At 44.5% G+C, this 15,647-nt stretch overlaps 1 protein-coding gene across 1 annotated transcript in view; it reads right to left on the bottom strand.

Moving 5' to 3' along the window:
- The window catches only part of LOC149318197 (cullin-3), an 87,212-nt gene continuing 71,565 nt past the window's right edge, over positions 1-15,647 (bottom strand). The window contains exons 11-16 of the mRNA XM_089509220.1: positions 14,144-14,268; positions 13,554-13,650; positions 12,556-12,690; positions 4,012-4,198; positions 1,025-1,170; positions 1-465 (exon numbers count right to left, since the gene is read on the bottom strand). Coding sequence (XP_089365346.1) covers positions 334-465; positions 1,025-1,170; positions 4,012-4,198; positions 12,556-12,690; positions 13,554-13,650; positions 14,144-14,268 — 822 coding nt within the window. The 3' untranslated portion in view covers positions 1-333. The remainder of the gene's footprint in view (positions 466-1,024; positions 1,171-4,011; positions 4,199-12,555; positions 12,691-13,553; positions 13,651-14,143; positions 14,269-15,647) is intronic.

The following is a 15,647-nucleotide window of genomic DNA, read 5'->3' as shown; positions in this document are numbered from 1 at the left end:
TTTTATTTTGTAATGAGCTGTATTTTCTAAATTTGTTTTTATTTTTATTTTTCTGTTTTCATACAGTATTGAAAACAAAACGCAGCACATTCACATTTTCCCGAGGAACTGTAAGGATGATCTCTACAGGGATAAATGCTGAAAAGCTTGAAGCTCAATCATTTTGATGTTGAAAAACTCTCCGAAGGTGTAAAGGCTTGATCTGAATGGTCTAGAACATGTATTGTAATTTAATAGAAGAGATGGTCATCTTAATATTTAATGATTTAAAAGAACTTCCCAGTTCATGCGAAGAGTATAGTCCAAGAATAAATCATATTTGCGAAACACATTTTATGCTACGTAAGTGTATACTTTGCGGTCCTCAGGTGTTCGTGCCAAATATTCTCGTTCAATAAGTCCTTCAATACGTTTTTTAATAACAACTGGACTTGGTAGGAATCGTGCCTTCAGTTGCTGAGTTACCTGGAACAAAATGAAACTTATTTTAACATTAGAAGTGACAGCAGCACAGCAAGAACTCACACATTAGACTGAATGATGGCTTTGGAGCAATGAAAAGGAATGCAGTTCAATGATCTGTGTTTTCACAGACCTCTATGGCTGCATCCAAACAGTCTAACACAGTTTGACACCAATTTCACTACCATGGCTCAGTGCTATGGAATTCTGGAAACTATTTTTTTCTGGTACCAGAGCCCTCTGACAGAGAAGTCTAAACGCCTCACTACAAATCCTAGAATTCCTACAAATCATACAACCACAAATTCCAGAATTCCATAGCATTGAGCCAGAAAAGTGGTGTCAAACTGCATTATTTCTGCACTGCGGATGCAGCCTATGTGTAATTAAAATCTTTAAAAAGCAACAGGTATCATCAATGCCAACCATTTTTTCATCTTGGAGGGTCTTCTGGAAAGCAGAAGTGACGCTTATTCAGCCTGAAGTTTACAAACTGCTTTTGCAGAAACAATCTCAACTGAAGATATAATTTATTCCCCAAGTCCATTTGAAATGAGATTACCTCTGCTACTAGCACATTATGCTGCATCTTCTTCCTAGATTTCATTATCCGCACTATAGCAGCTTCTATCTCATGTTTTCTGTCATCATCTACTTTCTGTCTTGTTTCTTTTCTTTCTGGGTCTGATTCTCCTTGTTTGGCAGCAACTGAAAGAACAGGAGAAAGATCTCAAAAATTAAAAATCTCTTAAATAGTTAATTGAAAAGATACTAACCTTTCAGCTACTTGGAAATACACCCATAACATCTTTCTTCCACAACTTCAACAAGTATTTGCAGTGCAAGATGGTGCAATGCCACAACACAGCAAATTATAAGAGTGATACATTTCAACTTTCAGTTAGCTAAAACAAGACTGATACATGGTGTATGATTCACTATTTTAATTAAAGCAGAATATATTTAGAAAGTTTCTTCAATGGAAAGATCACATTTGGCAGTTCTAGAAAAGGACTCCTTGTATTTAGTTATTTGCCACACCCTATATACAGCCCCATGACATGATTTGTTGAAATTAAAGAACTGTGTTATGATGCAACCTTTGGAATTAGTTTAGCTTGGTTTATCAAAGTACCAATTTCTTTAAAAACAGGATAAGAACAAGATTTTATGTGCTACAACTCTCAAAGCAAGTTTATTTAAATATTTTAAAAAGACTGAAACTGCAAAAATTTATTTGCAGATTTCTATGCCTGTAAAGGTTGCATGTGAATGTTTTTCCTTCCTTCTAATCTTAATCTCCCCTATCCCTCCCAATCAGTACAAATTCATCTAATCCAGCCTTGTTTGTTTTATTTAACCCAACTGCTAGTCCCAGCTAGAGCAGAACCTCTGAATCAATGCAATTTCTCTAAGTACAAACATACCATTTGCTAATGATTCAGTTGGTCTATTTTGTTGGGACTATTATTTGGATTTAGTCTCTTGTACAATGAATGATAATGAATGATCAAACTGGAAATAAATTGAAGGTTCCAGTGAATCCTAATGTGAAGCTTATAAATATCTGCGTGATTTTTTCGATCAGGTGAAATGATTACCAAAAAGATAAATACACAATATGCCAACCAGATTGAACGGTGAAAGGAAATATACTTGTCCCTCCATAGTCACTAGGGTTAGGGGCACAAGACCCCTGTGAATATGGAAAAAAAAATAACAAAAACACCATGTTTTTACCTCTCTAGGAATCTCTAGGTCCTCCAGTTCAGCTTTGTGGTCAACGTCCAACAGTCACTGACCATAGAACTGCACTGGAGGAGCTACAAATGCCTAGTAGAGTATTCTCTCTAGGAATCTCTAGGTCTTTCAGTGCAACTTTTAGTTAAAGTTGACCAAAGAGTTGCACTGGAGGACCTAGATATTCCTAGAGAGAGCATATTAATCAAATCTGTGAATAATCAAATCGGCAAATATGGAGGGATGAGTGTATATGTTGTTTGCAAGCAGCTCTGTAAAGAGATGAAAAGGCTTTTTACTGTACTAGTCTGTACAATTCCAAGAAAGTACTCTATCATCATTATCACCACTGGGTCATCACTGTGCATGTTGCTGTACACTGTACAAAAAGGGATAAATATTGGAAGAATGTGTAATTGTTTAAGTTGCACATAGTTACAGCCTTAGCTAGAGTACAGCACAAAAACAAGGGGGCTGTGTCAAAGGCTTTTTAGATGGCAAAATCCTGTGCATACAGAGAACAGGAGCAGAAAATGTTCTGATGGTGAACTAGTGAAATGAATACAGTGCGCACGCGTTATACGCGGGCACGTTTTACGTGGATTTCAGCATATGCTGGAAGCCACAACAGAAGTGAGGGAAGCGCGTGCCGGAAGGAAACAATGGTGCGCACGCCTGCGGCGTGCATCCCGCGCACTGCCACCATGCCTCCACGGGCACGAGTTCCATTCATCTGAATGGGGCTTGAGCATCTGCGTTTTTTCCTTTACCCAGGGGGATATGGAACGGATCCCTGCGTAAGGGAAGGGTGGACTGTATAATGGATAGAAGATCATGAAAGAGGAGAGTGGAGAGAACTGGAGGGGAGCTGTAAAAGGTAAGGTAAAGAAGGCTGGGAGCAAATAGAAAGTCATATAAGTCTTCAATGAGGGAGGGTAATGTAGCTAGAATTATTGGAGAAATGAATGGTTCACTTCTAGATACTAGACAGATAAGATGGGTAGAGAAGACTGCAGTAGACTATAGAGAATATCACACACCAAATCCATTCTGGGATAGACATGGGTTGTAACCATCACCAACAGATCTTATTACATTGCCTCATGTCCAATACGGACTTCTCCGGCAGCTTTTCAAGAATGGGAAAATTCCATTCTGCTGCCTACTGAACGGGCACAAGGCAGTGCAATAATGTGTTGGTGACAGTTACAACATGTGTCTATCCCAGTGCAGATTTGGCATGTGCTAATCTCCGAAGTGAAACATTATTGATTGGTGCTTTAACTAACCTTTAAGAGGACAGAGAAGAATTGTTTGCAGTTTTGTAAAGGATGAAGAGACATGACTTCACAATGGATGTGATGCAATGAATGAGAAGGGTAGAGTCATGCGAAGGCTACATGCTTACTCAATAGGATAAATTATTAATAGTATACTGACTAGAGATTCTTATATTTGTAGTACTGCAGTGGTCACCAGTAATTTCTGCAACAGAGGCTTTAGGGGATAGGAATGAAAACCAAACTGAGGGCTAAAAGGAAAACTATGACAGCTGGAGTAAGTACCATATTGTAGGAGTTTACATGCAAAGGGTAGAAGAAATACTGCACAGCATAGGGAGTGGGAAGATGGGTCAAGTAAGGTTTGTTTCTTTTTCTTTTTTTAAAAGGAGAACAGCGGTATATTTGAAAGCAGTGGAGAAGGAGTTGAAAGAGAGTGATTATGTTGATGAAGAAAGGTAAAGGATGAATTGGTAACTGGGAGGGAAGTGGATCTAAACAAGATAAATTAGAATGGAAATGGACATACCTGTTTGAATCTTCACTCTGTGCAGTTTAGATGTGAACTGATCATTCACAGTAAATATATGTCCATTTTCTATTTCTTTTGATTTCGGTTCTTTTGTAAGAACCCGTTGTGTTGGCTTTCCACATGCGAGGGACTGTAGTGCTCGTACAAGTTCTCTTTCAGGGATATCTGTCTCCTGTTGTATTTCCTACATTAAATGGAACAATTGAATTTTTACAGTGCAAAGGAAATTTTGAAGAAAACAAAATTCTCAACAACATTTAAGATATCTTTCCTTACTACTCAAGTAAATTCAAAACTATTAATTCAAGCTTACAATAAAATTAAAGTAGTTCTTAATTTTGATAAAAGTAGGTAGCATTCTGTAGTGAAGTTACAGATTTGTAACCTACGAATTACAGATTTTTAACCGCTTGGTATTCACTAATACAGGTTGAGCACCCCAATCCATAAATTTGAAAACCTCCGAACCCCTAAACTTTTTGCTGCTAGCTGTCTGCTTCCACCTTTAAGGCGGTGGCTGCAGCACTCCTGCTCATTCGTCTCTCAGATCCACAGTCTCTCGCTAGCCTCATATCTCATACACAACACAAGTAGCAAATGAACAAGATGGAAGGCTGGAGAGAGACAAATGAGCAGGAGTGTCACAGATTCCATCTTGAGGGTAGAAAAAGGTGGATGGTGGAAAAAAGATGTGAGGCTGGAAAAAGACTGAGGATCTGTGAAATCCATAGAAGGAAACCAAGCATAGTATTTGGCATGAATCCATGCCTTCCCATCACTTCACAGATCCTTGTGTCTTTCTAGTCTCGCAAATACAGTAAAGGTGCATACTACACTACTTTTGTATTTAAAAATCCAAAAACTGAGGTATAACCATGTGTGTGTGTATAAAATCACAATTCCAAAATGCTTCTGGTCCCAATCTTTTCAGATGAGGGATACTCAACCTGTATTGCACATTCACAGTCAAGATGTTATTGTCATGACTGCAATTGCCCCCCCCCCCCCCCTGGTAACAGCCAGCAGCCACACCAGGGAATGGATCTCTGTTTGGCTTCAGATTAGGGTGCAGCAGTAGGATGTTTCCAGCCCTCTCCTTCCAGTGATTGAGGCTGTGATGTGGAATTGACAAATGTCCTGCTTCTTGATGTCACAGCTTTGCTTGTTGACAGGAAGGGGCTGGAAACATCATCCTGCTGAGCCCCAATCCACAGCAGAATAGATCTCCATTGCTCAGCGAGGCTGCTGGCTGTGTATGTGTGCAGGGCCATGGATGGGGAAGGAGACGTTAGTTACAAATTCATATTATGTAGGAGATGAACAGGTTGCTCACCTGTAACTGTGTTTCTTCGAGTGGTCATCTGTGAATTCACACAAATGGGTTTATTCTGCGCCTGCGCAGCAATCCTCGGAAACTTCTAGAATCTCCAGGCAGAAAGCAATGTATCTTTCTGCAACTTTTTGGCGGTAGCCCCGCCCACCCATATATAAGGCCCCTGGTGGCCCGCTCCTCTTCAGTTCCGAATGAGCCGCTAATCAGCGCGGCAACAAGCGTTGTCAAATGAGCAGACACTGAGGGGATGGATGGGCGGGTTTGTGTGAATTCGCAGATGACCACTCGAAGAAACACAGTTACAGGTGAGCAACCTGTTCTTCTTCTTCGTGGTCTCTGCGAATCACACAAATGGGTTTAGACTAGCGAGCTGTAGTCAGTGGAGGAGGGAGTGTCAATAACCAATAAATCGCATAACCAATAAAGTATGTAAACCAAACAACTGTGTTATTTATTAACAGTGCAACAGGTCTAATGCATGGCAGAAAGTAACACTGCCCTCCCAAAGGCTGCATCATGCCTGGCCCTTGCGTCCAGCCTATAACGTCTAATGAATGTCAATGGCTGGGACCAGACAGCTGCCTTACACACATCCTCAAGGGGGATCCCGGTCAAAAAAGCTGAGGATGCGGCTACCGCCCTAGTTGCATGGGCTCTAATCCGACCTGGTAGAGGCTTCCCTGCCAGTTCGTAGCACAGGTGGATGGTGTTGGCCACCCACTTGGAAAACCGCTGCGGTGACACCGGCAGCCCCTTCTTAGCTTCGGAGTAACACACAAAAAGTCTCTCTGAACGCCTGGAAGCGGCAGTCCTGTTCAAATAGAATGCCAGCGCCCTGCGGACATCCAGGGCATGGAGTTGGCGCTCAGAGTCTGTGGTCGGATTGGGAGCCAGAGTCGGCAAAACAATGTCCTGGTTGATGTGAAAGGCAGACACCACCTTAGGCAAGAAAGTGATGTCTGTACGTAGCACCACCTTGTCCTTATGGAAACGAAGGAAGGGTTGGTCCATCCTTAGGGCACACAGTTCACCAGCTCGGCGGGCTGATGTGATGGCTACCAGAAAGGCCGTCTTCCAAGTCAGGAGTCTCAGGTCCGTGGTAGCTAAGGGCTCAAAGGGCTTGGATACCAAATGTGCCAGGACGGTGTCTAGACACCACTGCGGTGTAGGGTCTAGAATCGGTGGATGCAAATTGTTGAATCCCTTAAGGAACCTCTTTATGAGAGGATCCCCAAACAGAGAAGGTTTGTCCTGAAATAGGTAGTGAGATGAAATGGCTGACAGGTAGCACTTGATAGAGCTCAAGGAGAGACCTGCGCCTGTTAAAGCCATAAGGAATTCCAGGACTATCGGGATGGAGACACGGGATGGTGGAATGTCCTTTGCTTGTAGAAAGGTTAGGAACCTATCCCATTTGTAGGCATAGGACCTCTGTGTGGATGGTCTCTGTGCTGCCTTAATGATATCCTGTACACCGGATGGAAGCGTCCTCAGGATCGTATCCTCCATGCTACCAATGGGAGAGATTGCATCTCGGGATGGTGGACTTGTCCGCCGTGGAGAGATAGCAGGTCGGGCCGGTGCTCCAAGCGGAGATGATCTTGCGCCCGTTGAAGGAGCGGGGCAAACCAAGGCTGTCTGGGCCACCACGGGGTTATCAGGATTGCGGCCGTGTGGTCTGCCAACATCTTCGAGAGGACCCGTGTGATCAGAGGAAACGGAGGGAAGGCATACAGGAGGCCCTGAGTCCACTTGAGCTGGAAGGCGTCCCCTTCCGATCTCAGCTCTCTGTACCGTGAGCAAAATCTCGCAGTGTGGGCGTTCAGCCGGGAGGCAAACAGGTCGAGGAGGGGGGTTCCCCAGCGATTGAAGAGTCGGGACACCACCTCTGGATGCAGTCTCCACTCGTGGCAAGTGGAAGGTGACCTGCTGAGATGATCTGCAAGGTCGTTCTGGTCGCCGGGCAGATGGATGCATTGCAGCAGAATCTTGTGTTCTATACACCATTCCCAAATGCGGATGGTGACTGACAGCAGAGTCCTCGACTTTGTACCACCTTGTTTGTTGAGGTAGTACATGACGGTGGTGTTGTCGGTGAGAAGAAGTACCACCTTGTCCGCGAGGACCGACTGAAAGGCTCTGAGTGCTTTCTCCACGGCAAGCATTTCCAGGACGTTGATGTGGAGAGTAGCTTCCGCCAGTGACCATTTGTCCTTTATTGTAAGGTCCAGTGTGTGGGCGCCCCATCCCTGCAGGGAGGCGTCCGTAGTCAGGGAGAGATCTGGCTGAGGAGGTAGAAATGGCATCCCCACACAGACGTTGTCGGATTGGAGCCACCATCGTAGAGACCTCTGTTACAGTCCTCGGGATGGTGAGCAACTTGGTAGCCGTGTCTCGGACGGGATCGAAGACGGAGAGAAACCAAGATTGAATGGGTCTGAGGCGCAGTCTGGCCCACGGTGTGACGAAAGTGGTAGAGGCTAGGTGTCCCATGGCGACTTGTACGGCACGGGCCTGGAGGCGTCTTTGGCGGAGGCAGGGCTGCAGAGATGTACAGAGGGTCTGAAACCTTGTCTCTGGAAGGAATGCCTTCCTCTGTACAGAGTCCAATGTTGTTCCTATAAAGTCTATTCGATTGGAAGGAATCAAGTTGGACTTGTCGAAGTTGACCTGTAATCCCAGTGCTTGCAGCAGGGATAGGGTGAATTCGAGTTGCCCGAGTAAGATGTCCTTGGAGGACGCTGTGAAGAGCCAGTCGTCCAAATATGGGAAGACTGTGATCCCTCTTTGACGCAGGTACACCACCACGGGTGCCATGCACTTGGTGAAGACCCTGGGAGCTGTGGAAAGACCGAAGGGAAGGACCCGGTACCGGTAGGCGTTCTGGCCGACGGCGAAGGCGAGGAACCTCCGGTGGTCCTCCAGGATCGCAATGTGGAAATAGGCATCCTTCAAGTCCAAAGTCACGAACCAGTAGCCTTCCTGCAGGAGTGGTAAAATAGAAGCAAGGGTTACCATCCTGAACCTTTTGTAAATAATAAATTTGTTAAGGGCCCGTAGATCCATTATGGGTCTGAGGCCAGAGTCTCTCTTCGGTACAGTGAAGTATCTAGAGAAAAAACAGCGCTTGAAGTCAGAGGGGGAGACGGGTTCAATAGCGCCTTTGTCCAAAAGAATGCGCACTTCATCAAGAAGGGTGTCCGAGGGGGCAGTGGAAACAAAAGCTCCAGTTGGTGGGAGCTGGGAAAACTCTAGGGCATAGCCCCTACGGACGATGTTAAGTGCCCAAGAGTCACTGGTAATGGCGGCCCAGGTGTCAAAAAAGGGGCTCAGCCTGTTGGAGATGACGAGGTGCGCCGGAACCCATCAGAATCTCTTCTTGCCCCTGCCGTCCTTCTTTCTATAGCCCTGTTGGTATCTGGGCTGGGAAGATGGACGCCCGTCGGTTGGAGGAGCAGGTGACCGGGAGGATTGGCCTTGAGGCCGAGTGTCCTGATGGTAGGGACGGTCCTGTGGTTGGAAGCGGTAGTGGCCGCCTGGATGCCAGGGGCGCTGACTAGTGTACCTCTGTCTGGGGGACTTGGAAGCGGAGGATGACATACCGTGTTTTCTGGCGGCAGTCTTCATCCTATAACGGAAGCTGAGTTTCTCATCCGTGTCCCGGTGAAACAAGCCCGAGTTGTCAAAGGGCATGTCTTCTATGGCCGCCTTTGCTTGTGGAGTGAGGTCCGAAGACCGGAGCCACGCGTATCGCCTGAGGGCTATGGAACCAGAGAGGACCTTTGATGCACAGTCCGTCGAGTGCCTCGCGGAGATGATCTGCTGTCCGCCTATCAGGTGGATTTCATTCCTGAGTGCAGACATCATCCGCCTCCTGTCATCCGGCAGGTCAGCGATGGTGGGGTCCATCTTCTCTACGAGGTATTGCACGTAGGCCCCCATGCAGGCCGCGTAGTTAGCCACCTTCAAATCCAGGGCCGCTGAAGCATAAAACTTCTTAGCTAGGCCATCCAGTTTCTTGCTGTCCTTATCGACTGGAGAAGACGAGGACTTAGGGACGAAGGTGGACTGGGCTCCTTCCACGATAGCTGAATTAAGCTTAGGGTGGTTGGAGAGCCAAGAAGGTGCCGAAGGAGTGACCCGATAGAGGTTTTCAATCCTACGGGATGTCGACGGGATGGAGGCCGGTGCGTCCCAGGAGCGTTTGGCAATTTTCTCTAGCGATGGGAGATATGCCAAGGCTGGTGGAGCTGGGGCGGAACCGTGGATCCTTCTCTCCACCGGGTCGAGGGCATCGTCCTCGGGGTGGGCGACTTCTAACTTCAGGGCATCCGCCATCCGGATTACCCTGTCGGCAAAGGACCTGACGTCGTCTGTAGGGGACGGAACAGCAGGTCCCTCCAGGACGAATGGAGCCTCGTCATCGTCGGAAGGTGACGCAGAGCGTGGGGATCTCGATCTGGATCTTGAAGGAGATCTGCTACGCTTCCTGGGCGACAAGTCGGTGGTGGTCAAGTCATCCAGCCCGTGGGAGGCATCAGTGTGGCGACGGACCCGTGAGCAGTCCCGGATGTTGCGCCGTAGGCGGGACGGATCTACCGGGATAAGATACTGTCCGGTACGGTGATCGAAGACGAGATCTGGGAAGGCATCAAACAGGTCCTGGTCCCGTTCCATTGAGTCTGGACGGTCTGGATCTAAGGCGGCATCCGCCTCTGCCCCTAGTGTGGCCCGATCCTTCCTCGGGGGGAGTGGGGGCGCTCTGTGTCCCGTCTGGCGGGACGTGGTCTCACCACAGGAGAGGGAGAACGGGGTCTAGCCCTCTGTGGGGATAGGGGAGCATCGGAGTCGTGAAGCTCCCCTTCAGACTCCGAACCCAAGTCCACGATCTGCAGGGCATCCGCCGGTGCGGAGAGATGGCTCGCAAGGAGGACCCTGGGTTCCAAGGGTATAATCCGGGAAGACGCCGGTACAGGAGTCAGGGTCTTCACCGGTTCGGCCACTGGGGATGTAGACGGTGCTGGCCTCGACTCAGGCGGAGGCACTGAGACCGTACTTGGAGGGCCCTTGCGACGGCTCTTGGCTGGCGGAGATGAAGAGCGGGCCCGTTTCTTCTCGTGGTCGGAGCGTTTGTCTCCTCTCTTCTTGGAGGCCCTGGGAGCGTCCGCGTCCCCAGAACCACTGGGCTGGGTCAAAACCTTCTCGTAGAGCGCAGCCTTAAGTGTCCGGTCCCTGTTCTTTAGGGCCTGGGCCGACATAGCTTTACAGTGGGGGCAGTTGCCAGGAATATGGGACTCCCCCAAACAAAGGACACATTTTTCATGGCCATCGGCCTTAGGGATTTTCACCCCGCACTTAGTGCACTGCTTGAAAGAGGCCATGGTAATCAAGTCCTTTACCGGTCCGAGGTCAAGCCGAAAGATCACGTAGAAGACAAGCCGATAGGGAAAGTCCGAAGAATGGTCAAGTGAAAGTCCGAAGGTCAAATGCCAGAGATTCAATTGTGAAAGAGCAACAAGATGCAAGCAAAGTTCCTCGAGCTGCTTAGCGCGGCGGAATGAAGGAACTGAAGAGGAGCGGGCCACCAGGGGCCTTATATATGGGTGGGCAGGGCTACCGCCAAAAAGTTGCAGAAAGATACATTGCTTTCTGCCTGGAGATTCTAGAAGTTTCCGAGGATTGCTGCGCAGGCGCAGAATAAACCCATTTGTGTGATTCGCAGAGACCACGAAGAAGAAGTAGGATCTCACTCAATGTGTTTAGGCATTTACTGTATTTTTATTATTTAATATAGTGAGGCATATCAACTTCAGCTGTACAAGTCAGTTAAATTTCTGCCACCTTACTCAATAAATCTGTTCAAGAACTGAGCTGAAAGGTCCTTTCCGGTCTATGCCTTGCCAGACTCTAGGTTTGCTGGGTGGCAAAGGTGAAGAAACCTCTCAGAAAATCCTGCCCAACCAAAAGAAAGTCAATCCCCAAAGAGGCTAATGAGCAACCTTCCTGATTTCCTTGTTTTCAATATGTAAGGATTTATTTTTAAAATGTGTAGAAATGTTAATAAATGAAGTTCTGCACTTACAGGGTCAAGTGATCCAATCCAGGAAAAACATTTTGTCAGTCCCCTCCCCCCCCCCCCCCCCCGGATATGTGATGCAATTTAAAGGCAAGATTTTACACTTTATTGTGTCACACACATTATCTCAAAATCCCAACGTAGCATTCATTATCTATATTCATTCATTCATTTCATTTCAATGTCGCCTTCTCCCAGGAAGGAACCAAGGTAGCTTACCAGATAAAAACATTATGTGCTACTATATAAGCAAATAAAATGATTCTTCAGGAAAAAAAGTATACACCACAGCTTGAGCTTAATATATTTTCATTTCATTGAAGTTAGATTGATGGAGTTTTAAGATATCAAGTTTAGATATGCCAAGCAATATATAAAATGACTAAATAAATCTTACCTCCTATGAATTAAAATATTTGCACCAAAGAAATATATACTTAGAGCTGAACTCAAGACAAATTTAAATATACAATGAATGCTCAAACTCTTCCCAACCATGGTATTTCTAAGGGCCAGTAAGATCTAAGGCCCAGGGTACTTGAAGGACCGCCTCTCTCCATACAATCCGCCCCGCACACTCAGGTCGGCTGGGGAGCATTTGCTTAGAGTTCCAGAGTCTAGATATGTTGTAACATCACAGAGGGGCTTTTCTATCTCTGCCCCCAAGCTCTGGAACTCACTTCCCAGTGAGCTCCGCTCTTCCACCTCCCTTGACCAGTTCAAAAAGGGTTTAAAAACCCATTTATTCCAACAGGCTTTCCCCTAAACTGCCTTACAGCTAGTTTTCCCCTCTCTAATTTGTAATCTCACCGCATTGTATTGTTTTATTTGCTGCTGGCAGGATTGTGATACGTATTGTTGATGTTTTTAATCTGATTTTTATATGAATGTAACTGTATTATTGATTGTTGTTGCCGCTTTGATCTATGAAAAGCAGGATACAAATAAATATTTTATTATTATTATTTATTAAGCATTAACAGACTCGCCTTCTACACAGTGTGCAGTAATCTGTACAAATGCTCACAACGGGATGAATAATTTGAATATTCAAGTACAGTGCAGGAAAATAAATGCATATTTAGGAGACAGATGCAGTTTTACAGGTAGCACCGAAAGTTAAAGCTCATACCTCAAAAGTGTATTTTTCTCTGTTGTTAAAGAGCATTAGTATCGTCATTTGGAAAGTGGAGACTTGCAATATGTGCTTCCGTGTGTTAGAGCCAGTTACTTGGGCACCTCCTACACCAACCTCTGAGCCATCTTCCTGTTTTAAATTTAAAAAGACAAAAATCATTCTGGAACATTATGTTTGGCTCCTCAATTAAGCTTTCTATGTACATACTGTAACATTTTGAATTCTTGTGTGACTCATATACCGGCAAATTCAAAACAATGATCTTCATTTTGAGATATTTATCTATATTTTCTTACTTCAAAGTTTCAGTTCTGCTCTAAAGCAAAACTTATTTCAAACTGCTTGCTTTCTAACGTGCTGTCGCTATTGTATATGGTCATCAGTCTTCCAAGTCCTGTCTGGCTGTATGATGCAACAGAAGTGTTATTGGGCGGGGGGGGGGGGGAGGCTCTTAAGAGATCCTGGATCATAGGATACTATAGACTGTAGTATTTCAGTCTTCAGTGCTATTGTGTAGTGCGATAAAGTAAGAAAGGGAAGTCAGAAATTCGCACAAACCCTGAAAATAAATGCAATAACTTTTTTTGTTTCTTTGTTTTCCAGTACTGAGTTTGTTTTGTGCTATTTCTGCACAAGCTTGCTGTTTTATTTTAAGTTTGCATGCACTTGCACATTTCCTTTAATATATACAATCCATATGCAGTTCTGACCACTGTATGCTTTTCTGGAAATAATTTCAGCAATGGTGCATTTTCATGCCCGCACCCTCCCCTGGCTACATTTTCTGGAATACTTTTCTCTATTAAATTTCATGTGCATCTTGAAAATTGCAGAACTTGATCACACAATTAACAGAAATGCAAATATCAAGGGACAGTGTGCATTTGGAACATTTATTGGTTTGAGAAATATGGGTCAGGTCGATTCATAATAAAATACATACAAACTGAATTATTCTCTTCCTCATCCCTATTGATATCTAAAGCACTTACCTTCTTAACAGGACCATAAAAGGTGGCATTGAGATCTGCAGAGCCCATATGATGCTGGAGTGTCAGTTGCCGTCCACTGTGTTTGGCTAAATAAAATCTACAAAATTCAAGACATTTAATGGCTACTTAACAGCACATTTTTTAAACACTGGAAACTATTCTCATGCAGTCATATATAATTTATTTTGTGGCAGGCAACACAACAAACAAGAATCAGCTATTATAAGCAACATATATAAACTCAGTGTTATAAAATCAGGTTATGGATGAAGAACTTTCCAAGTCCCCAAAAATACTTCCAAAAATATTTCATCAGTATATCTGATTGTAGACATCAGAAACACCTAGGTGGAATCAAAAGGGTTGCTTGAGGACTCTTCTGCTATCTCAGTCCCCTCCTCACTAGAAAAAGGATTTTCAAGAAGTTAGAAAACTAAGGAGCACCCAATGCATTACCACTAGCTACAGCTGGAAGCAACAGTTAAAGAATTCTTGGTGTGCCTAACAGAAGAATTTAATACACGCATGATCATGGTCATCATATTTTTACAACCCATTTTATTCACAATAAAGTATTAACAGTTTCTTACCTCCTAAATATTTCAAAAGCATGTCTGGGGGCTGGGGGAATGTTGCACTTTGGTGTGGCTGATTGAGTGGGCCAGTAGCCCGTTGTGAGAACCCGCACTGTCAGATCAACACCACCTAATGAGACCTGCAAAAAGGAAGATAAAAGTGCATTGCACAGTGGTTTCTATCCCCCCATTTTTCTGTCTCCCACATTCCATGAAGTTCATAGTTTACTATTTAAAATAGATTTTCATTAAGTATTATATAAGTGCAACATATGAAGTGGCCCTAAAAATCAACATGATCATGTGTAGCTATCCTGGACCAGGAGGACTAAATAGAACAGAAAAAGTGAAGGTACAAATACTGTATCTCATGCTGATAGCAACTCAGAACTTTTTGGAAACGTTTGGTGGTACAGTGCACCTGCGTTATACATGGGCGCGCTTTACGCAGACTTGAGTGTACGAGCTCAAGCTGCGGGGAGCGCGCCCCATTCAAATGAATGGGGTGCGCACCCGTGGCACCCCACATGCTCCTGCACCGCCGCACACAAGCCCCATTCAAATGAACGGGGCGCCAGCATGTGCAGAATTAGCTTTATGCAGGGGGGTCCAGAACGGATCCCCCACATAAGGCAAGGGCCCACTGTACTTCTTTATACCACAACTAATTATGGATGGGGAGAACTACTATAGTTCAAGGAAGATAAATTACTACTCTTCTGTGTATTATTGCATATATTCAACAATAAGTTAACATTGAGGGCATGTTTTGGTGCCAAAATTATGGATTTTGAAATGATCCGTGAATAAGTTGAGGATAAAACTTAAGGGCATGTAACAAAGGATGTAAAGGATGAAGGAAAGGAGAACAATGCCAAAGAACTTAGAAAATTCCAGCAGGCATAACTGGTCAGACTAAAAACTGGATGGGTGAGAGAATGCTTCTAGAACAGATGACACTCTTGCCTTCCACCAGGAAATGGTACCTTTTTAAAAATAAGTTAAAGTACATTACCTACATTGACCCATGGATAAGTCAACTTTTGGGTCAATTTTTGACTAAAATTTCTAGATTTATACATGAGTATATACAGTATATCCTTCTTCTACCAAACTGCTTCCTAACCAGCTATATACAGGAAAAACTTTAAGTCAACAATTTCTTTTTTATTTTTAAAAAAGTACTGTATTTATATTCTCCCTTCCACTATTCCCTAGTTTTTCTTAAGTTACTAGCCTTCTATTTCAAAAGAGATTCATAATTTGGTAGAGATTTTGACTTTTGAAATGGCCTTAACATGAATGGTTTTTAATGGTACTGAATAATTTAAGGCTCCTAGACACTGAACAGCCATTTTTTAATTTAGCATTTACTTCCTCTTCTCTTAAATTAATCTAATTCCTGAGATGATCACAAACACTGACAATAGCACCATGGGCTAAGGCTTAGCTAAGGATACTTCTATCACAGCACATTAGTTACCTGGGATCTAAATGGAATGTACTTATACAGATGTTA

Source organism: Sceloporus occidentalis, unplaced genomic scaffold, assembly GCF_023333645.1.
Source record: "Sceloporus occidentalis isolate IW3139 unplaced genomic scaffold, rSceOcc1.0.p SCAF_2, whole genome shotgun sequence".
In the NCBI taxonomy this organism is placed as follows: Eukaryota; Metazoa; Chordata; class Lepidosauria; order Squamata; family Phrynosomatidae; genus Sceloporus; species Sceloporus occidentalis.
The sequence above is the reverse complement of the archived record's forward strand: the minus strand, read 5'-3'. Positions and strand labels throughout refer to the sequence as shown.